The 14,251-nt window shown below is 44.3% G+C and overlaps 1 protein-coding gene across 3 annotated transcripts in view; it reads right to left on the minus strand.

Moving 5' to 3' along the window:
• Positions 1–13,172: 13,172 nt before the first annotated feature.
• Positions 13,173–14,251, minus strand: part of PUS7L (pseudouridine synthase 7 like) — a 32,460-nt gene continuing 31,381 nt past the window's right edge. For all 3 annotated transcript variants that reach the window (XM_040343884.1, XM_040343883.1, XM_040343885.1), the window contains exon 9: positions 13,173–13,553. In XM_040343884.1, coding sequence (XP_040199818.1) covers positions 13,212–13,553 — 342 coding nt within the window. In that variant the 3' untranslated portion in view covers positions 13,173–13,211. The remainder of the gene's footprint in view (positions 13,554–14,251) is intronic.

A 14,251-nucleotide genomic window follows, 5' to 3' on the forward strand; every position in this document is an offset into this window, starting at 1 on the left:
GTATTAAACCAATGTACTGTAATGGTCGCATCTATGCTAGTGGTCAGAGAATATAGCTTAGTGTAGCCTATAGCGGTCCCTGATTCTATAAGCCTAGCCTACTGCTACATGGCTACAGGAATGCCAGATTCACTGGCCAGGAAGCACAGGAGGAAGAACAAAAGATTTCCTGTGGTTTCAGAAGTGCCGTTGTCTGAGACTGGTTTCTCACAGGAACATAGTCAGTAAGACGTGCAGATGGGTCAGTTCAGGCAGCAGGCAGAGACATGGTCAGAAAATAGGCAAAGGATCGATCCAGGTAGCAGGCAAAAATGTGGTCAATAAACAGGCCAGGGCTAGTACAGGTGGCAGGCACAGACAACACTGCACTTGTGGGCCAGTGATCAGGAACACTGTTGCTGGCTTACACTGCATTGGTGACACTTGCGGACTAGTATGGCAGCAAATAGGAACATTTCTGATGACTTACGCTGGTCTGGTGAACCGGAGCTGGTGTGGGGACAGACAGACACACACTTGCTGGCCTCCACTAGTGTGATGACACTTAGACTGGTGTGGCAATGGTCAGAAAAACTTGAAAAAAAGTGCTTGCTGCACTGGCCTGATGTGGTGGCAATCAGGAACACTGATTGGTGTTATAATAATCTGGGGACACTGTGGCTAATGTTGTAATGATCAGAGAATTGTGACTAGGTAAAATTGTAGGGCTTGTTCCATCATGAGGTTGGGGGGAGGTGGTAAAACCTTGCAGTTCAGCTGCAGTTTTACCATCCTTCAATCGCTACTCCCTTTAGGAATTTCAGAGATGCACTACAGCTTTTCTTATTAGAACACTGGAAGTACACCAGGTGATTATCATTAACACAGACCTTCCCATTTAGATTCAGTCTGCATAGGACAAACAAACAGCTATATCTTCAGTGAAACCAAAGGTAAGAATCTGCTACAAAGTTAAAATGTCTGCATTGTACATGCACTGTGATTGGCCACAGCCATCACATGGTACAAGGCTGGTGTGATTGACCCTGTACCATGTTATCACTGTGAACAATAGTAAACAATGCTATCATGAATGGATTCCATTCACGACAGTTGTTTACTAGTGGACATGTCCCTGTACCAACACCTGTGATTCACCTGGTGGACACAGCGATCACAAGGGGGCGGTGCCACTAGGTGAAGTCGCCAATTGTCCCTGCCCCTGCTATTTAGGAAATTCCACACGGAGGGTCAGGCAGACTGCAAGAGCATTTGTGGCAAGCGGAGCTTTTTTTTGGGCCCGGCGGTGGCAGCGTGATTAACGATGGATCTACACCCCAAAGCACCCCCCATGTTGCGGGCATGTGGTCGACACTTGCTCGTCCCCCCTTCCTGACCTGCCAGGCTGCATGCTCAGATAAGAGTCTGGCAAAGATTTTGAGAGGGACACCATGCCATGGTATGCATGTGGGGGGACCCCATGCTGTTTTTTTTTTTACATTCAGCTGACAGCTGATGAGTCATCCGTTGTTGGCTGGCTAAACGGTCCACTCCTTAGCAACCAGCTCAATGTTATAAACGACTGCATAATTGAATACTTAGTGAATTGCGCTTTCAAAACTGATTTACTGCAATCAATATTTTACCACATTTTATTGCCTGTTATTTATTTCTTCCGGGATTTACCCCTATATTCAATTTAAAGTGAATCTGTGTTATGCTGGGAAGGTTACTTTATTAATGGCCCCTGAAAAGGCTTATACTCACTTTCGTTTAGCTCCACACTGTATAGGCCTAGACTAGAACCAACTTGGAGCTTATACATGGACTTTTATCCTTGCACCCTGTAAAAATTGGAGAGGGCGAAGGTAGGTAAACACAAGCTGCTGCTTGAGCTGACTTTCAAATGAACCCATTTCTTTGGCCTGCAAGGGTAACACACAGGTTCTCTTTAAACTCATACAATTAAGGGGCGTGGCTTAGCGCATGGCGGAGTAAGTCGCTTGTTAGAGAGCTCCCGCACACACCGCCTGGAAAACGACAATTTCCAACTCCTACGGTGATGGGCAGAAAGGGAGGGGGAGAGACTCACCATACCTCCGATCAGGGCAGGGACGGACCGTTTTTTTCATAAAATCCGTCCGGAACAGCTCGACTCCCTCCTGTCCAAGATGGCGGCGGCCCGTTCCTCAGGAACACACTCAGCTCCTCATGGATCCTAGTCCCAGAAATCCTCCTCGGCCATGAGAACCAGACAGAGGGCCAGTTCTCCCCCTGAGTCTGATGCTGGCTCGACCCGCTCGGCCTGTCACTCCCCTGACTCGCACCGCTCCTATACAGGCTGGGACCTTGAGGCCTACATCAAGGCCTTGCCAACCAGACATGATTTTGAGGCCTGCGTGCAGAGGATGGAGCGCTCCTACAAGCAGGAGATATCAGAGCTACGAAGGGATGTCACGGATAGACAAGAGGAGGTGGAGCACAGTGTAGAGGAGACTGTCTCCATGCTGCAAGCTCATGAGGCCATCCTGAATGAACATACTGCCCAGATCCAGCAGCTCATGCTCTCCCAAGATGAACAGGAATATAGGACCAGACGCAACAATATACGTGTCCGAGGCCTCCCTGAAACGGTTGAAACCAAAGACCTGGCCCCTGTGGTTATTGGCATATTTAATGACCTGCTCCAGAAGGACAAAGAGGACCCAATAGAGCTTGACCGGATTCATAGGGCCCTGGGGCCTAAGAATCCCAATCCAGATTACCCCAGAGATGTGATCTGCAGGGTTCATTTCTATGCTGTCAAGGATGCCATCATGCAGGCTGCTCGCACGCAGGAATCCATTCACTTTAATGAAGTCTGCATTCACCTTCTGCCAGATGTCTCTAAATTGACTCTGGACCTTCGCAGGTCCCTGAAACCCCTGACTGGAGCACTACAAGCCAAACAAATCAGATACCGGTGGGGTTTCCCCTTTCAACTTTCAGCATCTCATGACGGAAAGTCGGCCATTTTCCGCACGCTCAGTGATCTCCACAAGTTCTTGGGAACCTTTGAACTGCCGCAGATACCCCTGCCGGACTGGCCACTAAGGGCTGCAACCCCAGGATTCCAACTCTCCTCCGGATGGCGGAGACAGGCCAAGAAGCCCAGACGTTCCAGGTCGGAGGCCCCCCTACCACCCGCAGATTGAGTGGACAGAGCCCTCTTGTCTCCTTTTTCATTTTTTCCCTTATATAGGGTTTTGGACGGCTGAGCTGTTTCCCGGATGAGTCCTTGAATCGAGTTTGGTTAGAGCACTGCACTATTGACTGTTCCTGAAATGTTTCTCTGCGGTGATTCCCTACTGTCTAGATCCTGAACTGTCTAAATGCTCCCTTTTGATTTCCTCCCCATCCCCCCTAGCGTGACTTTGTGGCACGCTAGGGGGGATGGAATATTCAATTTGCGATGACTGTGTTCCCCCACTTAGGTTATTCAGCTGCTATTATGGTACCAGCTGGAATGTTGCTAGCAACAACATTAGTGAGGTCACGTTGTTTCTTTTCTACCTTCCTTTTCTCTTTCTTTCTTCTCCCTTTCTTGCCTCTCTTCTTCGGGCCTCTCGCCCGACCCTGTCCCCCCCCCCAACTCCCAGAATTGGTGTGCTCGTCTCTCCCTGACGCCCTCCTGCTCCCCTCACCGCTCTTCCTATGGCTACATCTACCGCCCTAAAGGTTTCCTCCCTGAATTGCAGGGGCCTCAACGTACCTGAGAAAAGGAGGCAGATCCTATACCATTTTCACAAATTACGAACCCAGATTCTACTTCTCCAAGAAACTAATTTCAGATCAGATTCGCTCCCAAAACTTACATGTAAACACTACCCCACCTGGTTCCATAGCACCAACCCCCTGGCTAAGTCTAAAGGGGTCTCTATAGCTTTTCATTCTTCATTCACGCCAGATGTTCTAGACACCTATGTAGACCCTTCGGGGAGATATATAATGCTTAAATTGTCATATAGAAACATGATCTATACTGTTATTAACGTTTACTCTCCCAACCAGGACCAGCTACAGTTCTTCTCCTCCGTGACCTCGCGCCTGAGGAAGTTTAGCACGACCAACGTGATCCTGGGTGGCGACTTCAATGCTGCTCTGACCCCCCGCGTGGACACATCAACAGGTAAGTCCTCGCTGTCCTTAGCTGCCCTGACCAAGCTGCGCTCCCTTTTCTCCGACCTCTCCCTTACTGATGTGTGGAGAGTCCTGCACCCCTCAGCTAGAGACTACACATACTACTCCCCTGCACACTCCTCGTACAGTAGACTAGACTACCTCCTCATTTCACAGTCCCTACTTGATCTTTCCCCAACGGCCTCTATTGGCATTAAGTTGTGGTCTGATCACGCCCCAGTTCATCTAACCCTGGGGAGGATCCCTTCCTCCAAGCCCAGGTAGTCCTCCAGACTCAATGACAACTTGCTGTCGGACTTGGCCTGTCCTGCTGATATTACTCAATCGCCCACTTCAATGCTGACCACGCCCAGGATAAGACCAATCCCTTGACGAAATGGGAAGCATTAAAATGCGTCCTTCGAGGCAAATTCAACATGGGTCCCGGCTCAAGAAAGCCATACCATAGATATAGCTGGCCTCCTTGACACTATCACCACTTTAGAGGATTCACACAAGCGTTCCCCGGATGCCGTCAAATTGGTGGACCTGGCTAATGCTCGGAGGGACCTCTTGCAAATCTTTGCGGACTGGGCTCTAGTGGCCAGAGATAAAGGGCGGTTTACACACTACTCCCAAGCTACTCCGTGTTGGTCAATGGCGTCACGTCAGAGATGTTCTCGATTAAATATGGAACCAGGCAGGGGTGTCCCCTCTCCCCTCTCCTATTTGCTCTAGTTATAGAACATTTAGCACAGGCGCTTAGCGCGAACTCTAGCATACAGGGGATACAAACCCCCTCGTCTTATTGCAAACTTTCCCTATACACGGACGATCTTTTGCTATACATCACACAGCCACACACCACTATTCCATCTATATTAGCCGAGATAGCCCGGTTCGGTAACCTGAGCAATTACAAACTTAATTTATCTAAGACGGAAGCCTTAAATGTTTCACTGTTGCAACCCGTCCTGACGGCCCTAAAATCTAACTTCTCTTTTCAATGGCGGACTAAATCCGTCACTTACTTGGGGACAGAGATTCCAGCAAACCTCTCGGAGATATATGCTCTAAATCACGGCCCACTTCTGACCAGACTTAAACGCCTCACCGAGGACCGCTTAAACCTACCGGTGTCATGATTCGGGCGTATGAACACCTTGAAAATGGATATCTTGCCCAAACTCTTGTATGTATTCCAGGCCTTGCCGATAGCCCTCCCCTCTGCCTTCTTTTTGTCACCCTTAACCAGAGACGCCCTGATGGTTTTGGCGGAAGGCGGCTTTTGCTTTGACCACTGACCCCCCTATTTGATAACCCGGCACTCCCGGAGGGTAAACTCGCCCAACTGCTCAATGGATATAAAAGGGACCTGTGGCCCACTGCACGACAGTTCATGAACGTCACCTCGGGATCCTTGGTGACGGACGAGACCTCCTCCCTCCCTATGGTGACCTGGCTTACACACATACACCTGACAGCCTACTGCAAGCAACTTCATGACTCAAGACAGATCCATAGGCCCTTGACAGAGTTCGAGCAACTTTTCTCGCTCCCAGAAACCCCCCGTCATACTCTTTCCCTGTTATACAAAATTATATTAGGCCATAAGCATAGTTCTCTTCCTGGGTTCATCGCAGCTTGGTCAGGGGATCTGGGGAGGGAGATCAGTGAGGCAGAAGGCCTTTTTCTACACCCATAAATCCTCTATCTCGAGTTATGCTCGGGAAAAAAACTACAAAGTGTTGTCGCGGTGGTATAGAGTACCGACCGCTCTCAGGATCATGTTCCCCTCGGCTTCCGACTCATGCTGGAGATGCAACTCGGCCACTGGTACATATCGCCATATATGGTGGGACTGTGATTTGATTCTCCCTTTCTGGAACCAGATATTCCAAATTTATTCGGATCTATATGGTAAGCCCCTCCTTCCCTCACCTACTATCGCCCTTTTGTCCATTCTCCCTGGTACTTTCACGTTCCAGAAACATACCCTACTCAGGTTCTGCCTCAGTACGAGCAGGCAACTGATATCCAGACATTGGAAGTCCCCCTCGCCCCCATCCCTGGCTGAATGGGTTAATGAGATGAATGGGGTGATGCTCATGGAAGAACTGCAAGCTAAGGTCCTAGAAAATCATGCTAAATTCTCCTTTACGTGGGGAGTATGGAGGCATTACTCCTCCTCAGACGAGCTTAAAAAAAAAAAAAAAAGACTGCCACCCAACTCGAGTTCTCTCACCGCCCTAAGGGACATAGGAGGACATGAGTAAAAAAGATAGATACGGGGCGCGGGGAGCCCGAGCACACCATTCCCCCCCACCCCTTCCCCTCTACTTTCTTCTCCTCTGCTTATCTTTCCATCTGACCTATACCTCCTATATATTTTCTGTTATTTCTTTTGTCTTCCACAGACAGGATCAGTTTGGCTAAGATTATCCTCTCTCCTCTTTTCTAAATGATCTAAATCCATTGGCCTGCCATATGCTGTGTTAGGTGTATGGACTATCTCGCTACTAGTGGCACTCCTGCCATGACTAGTCTATCTCCTCACTTCCTCATGACCTTGGGCGCAGCAGACTCCCAAGGGGGCGCCCGGGTCGGAGGAAGTACCTGTTAGATGAAGAGTAACGAATGGCAAGGAAGCTTGTACAAATGTTTTTATTACATATCAAAGTTTGTTCATACTGGAATTTATGATGTGGAATGTTTTTGCTTAATATTCTGAGGATCGGCCCGCCCAATGTTGGGTGGCCGGCTCATGTTTTCTTTTATTTCTGTCAAAAATACTTTAAAAAAATCTTATTGAACCTAAACTCATTACAATTAAGCAGGTCATGTAACCGCCTTCTGAAGATAATTCCTACTCCAGGGAGACACATAGTCTTAACACATTAAATAAACCACTACATGCCCAGTATTTTCTCTGCCTACAGAGGCCAGAGAGGAAGGCTGGAAATTGTCTATTGCTGTCAAGAGGTTAAATAAAGTTTCCAATCAACTTGCATGACTTACATGGTGTTAAAGGCTTCATACGCTAAACATCTGTACAAGAGTAAAAATCACTTCAGCATGAGATCATTATGGGGAAGGAGGCTCCACATAAACTACAACAGGGATTCCTTACTAATGCACTACAGGTAGCTCAGGATAAAACCTGCAACTCCTTCAGTTACTGAGAATCTGAACATTTACAGTATGCTTTGTAAGATTAATAGGGGGATGTTACAGAGTTCACAGGGAACTGAGAATGAAGGACAGTAAAAAGTCAAACACTGTAGTATTTAATGATCTTCTCATTAACTAGCTAAATTTTTCAGCAGAAACTTTTGAACAATTTCTTCTCTAATACTTAAGAGAAATCTCATTTACTGCTAGTTCAAATTGTTTTGCCTTTAGGAATATGAAAGATGAAAGGAGGACTGATTTATAAGACAGTAAGAACTATTTTTCACATAACATGTTTACATATAAGATTTATTCTTTGATGGGTTTTATTGTACTCTTGCAAACATAGTGCTGCAGCGAGTTCTACAAATCAGATACAAACCAGTAGCATTCCAAACTGTCTTTTTGCACCCCTATCACAAAAGATTCTGCTAACAGATTTATTTTAGTGATTTTCTAGGGTTAACATGTATAGGAAGAAGCATACTGCTGTAAAGACTCATTCATTAGCTGCATACTGCCACCAGCGGGATAAAATACATATTGCAGCCTAACAACATTAGGCTTGCGTTACCCATGTAACATATGGCATAGTATGCATTAAGGTGAAAAAACATGAACCTTTACAACCCCCTTTAAATTGTGTGATGTTTTCTTTATATTCTTCATTCCCTGGCCGCGACATGGGTGGACTTTCCATGCTGAGAATAGCACTTACTGATTACCATGTTCCATGGATATCTTTGGCTCCCTGAAAGTCAGGGGCCTGAATGTGCACCAAAAGAGATCAACAAGCCAATGCTTACGAAGTGAACGTCATTCTACGCAAAGCCCTACGCAAACGACGTAAAAAATTCAAAATTTTACGCGGGAACGACGGCCATACTTAACATTGAGTATGCCTCATATACGAAAACGACATAAAAAAATGCGCCGGCCGGACATACGTTCGTGGATCGCCGTATCTAACTAATTTGCATACTCAACCCGGGAAATCGACGGAAATGCCACCTAGCGGCCAGCGATAAATATATGCACCTTAGATCCGACGGCGTACTAAGACGTACGCCAGTCGGATCTAGCCCAGCTTCAGGCGTATCTTGTTTTGTGGATACAAAACAAAGATACCTTGGAGCAAACAAGAAGTTACGCGGCGTATCAATAGATACGCCAGCGTAACTTCTTTGAGGATCTGGCCCATAATCTTTTTATCTTTGTAAAAGACAGAATCTAAGGTCTTATATAATATCCATAACCCAGACCCATCTCTTTTAGATCCTCAACATTCACCCAAGCTCATAGATTACCTCAAATGCACGACCTTACCTCGCCTCTCAATCTGAAAGGCAGATAGTCTATTAACACCTATATCAATTGACAAACTAACACACAATAATAAAGACCTCCCATTGGGTAAAAGTCCTGGACCCCGATGGGTTTATAGGTACTTTCTATAAGCAAATTTGTGATTTGCTGACCCCTATTATATGCAAAGTGTTTAACACAGTACCTTTTGACCTTTTACTTGCCAACTCAAGAAGCAAACATTACCCCCATCTTAAAAGAACCCCACTCAATGCCCAAGTTATCAACCTATTTCTTTGATAAATAGATTTAAAGATCTATGCCAAAGCATTGGCCTTTCGTCTACAGTCCGTGATACCAGCCCCATTAGGATCAGATCAAGTAGGCTTTGTGCCCAAGAAGGAAGCTTGGGACAATACAATTTAGACACCGTTGTTGATGAATTACACACAGAAGACTAAACAACAACTTTGTCTGCTATCAATAGATGCAGAAAAAGCCTTTGACTGTCTGGATTGGTGGTTTCTGGTGGCAACATTGGAACAGGCTGGACTCCCATGGGGGTTTATACACAAAATAATGGCTTATTATTCTGCCCCTACAGCTAAAATTGGGGTCAATGGCCTGTTATCCGACACAGTGAACATCCCAAACAGTACTAGACAGGGGTGCCCTTTACAGCCCTATTTGTATATATTATCTATGGAGCACCTTGCATTTGCTCTTAGGGTAAATACTTCTATCTAAGGTGTTATGATCAGGAACCTCTCTTATAAGTTAAGTCTCTTTACAGACAATTTGCTGATTTACGTCTCAGACCCTAGGACTGCCTTCTCATGTATCCTACAGGAACAGTTCGGCCTTAACGTTAATGCTAACAAATCTAGTCGCTTAAACATTACCCTGTCTCAAAATGAGAAGGCTTTCTTGGAATTTTATTTTCTGTTTTGATGGGAACCCTACTCCATAAAATATCTAGGGCTTTACCTGATAAACTGTATGAATTGAACTACCTACCTGTCTTTAACTCTATTGTTCATAGATTACAGGCCTGGTCGACCAGGAAATACTCTTGCAGAATGGTAATTTCGAAAATGGGCATATTGCCTCATTCTCTATATGTCTATCAAACTCTCCCCATCTTCTTACCAAGATTGTTTTATTGGTCATTACATACAGCAATACGCTATGAAATACTGGTAACATGTAAGATGGATGGAGATGCAAGGGTGACACATATGGAGCTGTATCATATGACTACTATACTAACTTGGGTTCTTGATTGGTTTTCTCACTTGAAATCTAAACAATGGGTTTCTATAAGACAGCAGATGTTAGAAGTACCCATGACTTCCCTTCCTTGGTTGTACAATTAACTTAATCCCGCCTGAGGGTTTGGGATATAGCGATATGGAGATGGGGTATCTAATCACTTTCAGGCCCACTGACATTGATAATGGGTAATCTGGACTTCCCCAGGGGGCTGTCTTCTTCTAGATTCTTAGGCTAGCAGAGTAGATCGTCCTCCCAAATCTATCAAGTATATAATGCTAAAGGACTCCTTTTACTAAATAAACTTACCACAGGGAAGTCAGGTCCCCCAGGTAATTGGTTTGATTATTTCCAGCTTAAACATTTCTTTGAAAAGCTCACTAAACAAGGATTAACTTGTGGAGACCCGACTCCTATTAAGACTTTATGCCTCCAGAAAAATGATTGTTCTTGTGCAATAACTATATATAGCATACTTCTTCAGTGTGCCTTTCCTCATCATTCACTGTACATCAGGGACTGGGAGAGGGAGTTGGGCTACTCACTCTTACCGGAAGATTGGGAAAGGTATTTTTTTCCAACATACTGTTTAAGTCAACACTTTCTTGCTCCACTTAGGTGGAAGCAATTAGTAGAGGCAGCTGTCCACTGATCACCTTCAACCATACCTAGTCCAATACCAAATACTTTTGCTGTCACTGGTGTTTTTAAATATACTTGAGCGGATTTATTTCAACACATGTATAAGTCAAGTCTCTCAGTCCAGATACAGGAGAAGAATTATAAATTGTATCTAGATGGTACTGAAGTCCGGACAGAATATAAAAGATACTACCAAACTATCCAGCCAACTATTGGTGCTGCAATAGGGATATTAGCACAATGCTACATTTATGTTGGTCATGCTTGTACTTGAGACCTTTTTGGAAAGCTGAATTTTAAATTACTACATACACTATAGGCATCAGCCTACCTGAATTGGCCCCATTTTCCCAAGTCCGCTTCGGTTTGGCCAAAAGGGGCCTAGCGTGTTTAATCTTTGCTGCGGCTAGGGCTGTCATACCTTAAAATGTCAATGTTTATGTTGTACCTAGTATTAAAGAATGGGTGTCCAAACTAAACTATATCATGTGAATGGAAGAGTCGATAGTGTGCCTGTACGATAAATATCCTAATTTCATATTTACATGAAAGGCTTGGATGGACTTTGATACCTCTGATATTCTAAGGTCTTACATTTGAGTGAAACCATCTATATATTAGGGTATCAGGTATTGGCATGGGTTAGTCTGTACAGAAGGGGCCCCCACACTTATTTTGTTTTTTTGGGCTTTTTATCTTTGTTCTTTTCTTGCTTTATCCTTTTTGCCCATTTTTTATTTCTATTGGTTTAACATACTTTAATTGGGTCTTTCCCTCCTGTTATTCCTATGCTTGTTCATATGGTGCACAGTTCATGGATGCTTTAGTTTATACATGAGCAGATATTAATATGGTAAAGTGGCTTTAGGTATCTCTTTTTGTTTGCTTATGATGATACAGTGCCTTGCAAAAGTATTCACCCCCTTGCCATTTTTCATGTTTTTTTGGCCTCACAACCTGGTATTAACATGAATTGTTTGAGGATTTGCATCATTTCATTTACAGAACATGCCCACAACTTTAAAGATTTTTTAATTTTATTGTGAAGCAAACAACAAATAGGACAAAATAAAAGAAAAAGTCAATATGTATAACTATTCACTACTCTAAAGTCAATGCTTTGGAGAGCCACCTTTTGCAGCTATCACAGCTCCAAGTCGCTTTGGATAAGTCTCTATGACCTTGCCACATCTTACCACTGGGATTTTTCCCCATTCCTCCTTGCAAAACTGCTCAAGCTCCTTCAAGTTGGATGGTTTGCGCTTGTGAACAGCAATCTTTAAGTCTGACCACAGATTTTCTGTTGGTTTGAGGTCTTGGCTTTGACTAGGCCATTTCAACATATACATGTTTCCCCTTAAACCACTCAAGTGTTGCTTTAGCAATGTGTTTCACCTGCTAGAAGGTGAACCTATGTCCTAGCCTCAAATCACACACAGAGTGGTACAGGTTTTGCTCAATAATATCCTTGTATTTAGCACCATCTATCTTTCCCGCAACTCTGACCAGTTTCTCCATCCCGACTGCTTAAAAACATCCCCACAGCATGATGCTGCCACCACCATGTTTCACTGTGGGGATGGTGTTCTTTGGGTGATGTGATGTGTTGGGTTTGCGCCAGACATAGCGCTTTCTTTGATGGCCAAAAAGTTCAATATTAGTCTCATCAGACCATAGCATCTTCCTCCATACATTTTGTGAGTCTCCCATGTGCCTTTTCGCAAACTCAAAATGTGCCATTTAGTTTTTTGCTGAAAGTAATGGCTTTCTTCTGGCCACTCTGCCATAAAGCACAACTCTATGGAGCATACAGCTTATTGTCGTCATATGTACAGATATTTCAATCTCTGCTGCGGAACTTTGCAGCTCCTTCAGGGTTACCTTAGGCCTCTGTGCTGCCTCTCTGAGGAATGTCCTCCTTGCCCGTTCCATGAGTTTTGGTTTGCTGCCACCTCTTGGCAGGTTTGCTGTTGTGCCATGTCCTTTCCATTTGGTTATGATAGATTTGATGGTGCTCCTAGGGATCATCAAAGATTTGGATTTTTTTTTATAACCTAACCCTGACTTCTCAACAACATTGTCTCTTACTTGTTTAGGGAGTTCCTTGGTCTTCATGGCAGTGTTTGGTTAGTGGTGCCTCTTGCTTAGGTGTTGTAGCCTCTGAGGCCTTTCAAAAAGGTGTGTATATGTAATGACAGATCATGTGACACTTAGATTGCACAAAGGTGGACATCATTTCACTAATTATGTGACTTCTGAAGGTAATTGGTTTGCACCAGAGCATTTTATGGGCTTCATAACAAAAGGCAGCGAATACATACGCACATGCCAATTATCAATTTGTTTTCAAACAAATATTTTTCTAATTTTACTTCACCAACTTAGACTATTGTGTTCTAATCCATCACATATAATTCAGATAAAAAAAAACATTGAACTAAAGGCTGTAATGTAACAAAATGGGTACAAACCCAAGGGGGTAAATACTTTTGCAAGGCACTGTAACTATGTACCTTCTTATGTTTTTTCGTTTACCTATAGATCTGTACATGTTCTGACTTTTGGCATCTTGTGAAAATAATAATAAAATAATAACTACTCTAAGAGAGGCCATACATAAATACATTTTCATAACAATACATCTGTTATATACGTAAAATATGGCACAATCTTTAATAAGAAAATCAAAAGTTACATTTCATCATCTCTCTTAGACAAATGGTAGCATAGCTGGATGAATCTAATGCAAAGGACAGCTTTAATGACGGGTTTGCCGTTTGTAGAATCTCAGATTTTTCCCATTTGTCCCTGTCTTGACTTTGGACATCATCCTCTTCAAAATGTTCATATGTCAAATTTCTTGGGTATTTCAGTATATGCCTGTAGCACCCTGGAATATTCAGTTGCAGGGGGCCAACTCGGAATTTGGAGAGCTGTAGACCAGCTTTGGCTAGAGCCTCCTTATACCAATGACCAACCTCATTAGAAGGATACTTAATGCTGTGTCCTGGCATGGGAAGAACTACCTAAAAACAAACATATTTCAGTCTATAAATAAATGAAGACAGGTAAAATTGTTCCTAACTGTGAAATGTCCTCAGGTCCTTCTTCCCTTAAAGTGAAACTGCCTTTAATTGCTCAGACCAACAACCAGCCCACTCCCTGAAGTCTTTCAAAGGGCTTTTATTTATTCTTTTAAATTGTATACATGCTTTTTGCCATCTTCTAGATCAGGGGTGTCAAACTTAATTTCATCGTGGGTCGCATCAGCATTACGATTGCCCTTAAAGGGCCGGTTGTATCTGTAAGATTAGATGTCCAGTGCATCCCTTCCCTTTACATTAAATGTCAAGAGCCACCCCACCATCAGAAGTTGAGTCCCCCACACTCCCTTACATCACAGTGCACCCCCCTTTCCTTATGCTGTTGCTGTGAAGAAGCTAGATGCATTGCATGAAAGCAGAAAGTAAGGGTCTGGAGTAGGACCAGAGGAGGGCTGGAGCTCTCCTGCAGCTGCAGGAGAAGTGCGAGGGCCACATGAAATGGCCTGGAGGGCCGAATTCGACCCGCGGGCCTTGTGTTTGACACCTGTGTTCTAGATGGTCTAGTGATGTCACAGGAGCTGTATGTTCTCTCTCAGCAGTGGCCGGTACTCTTCCTGGACTGAGTGGCACTCACACAATGACATGAAATTGAAGCTTAGTCCTGGACTACTGTGAACCCA

This window comes from Rana temporaria, chromosome 3, assembly GCF_905171775.1.
Source record: "Rana temporaria chromosome 3, aRanTem1.1, whole genome shotgun sequence".
Classification (NCBI taxonomy): Eukaryota; Metazoa; Chordata; class Amphibia; order Anura; family Ranidae; genus Rana; species Rana temporaria.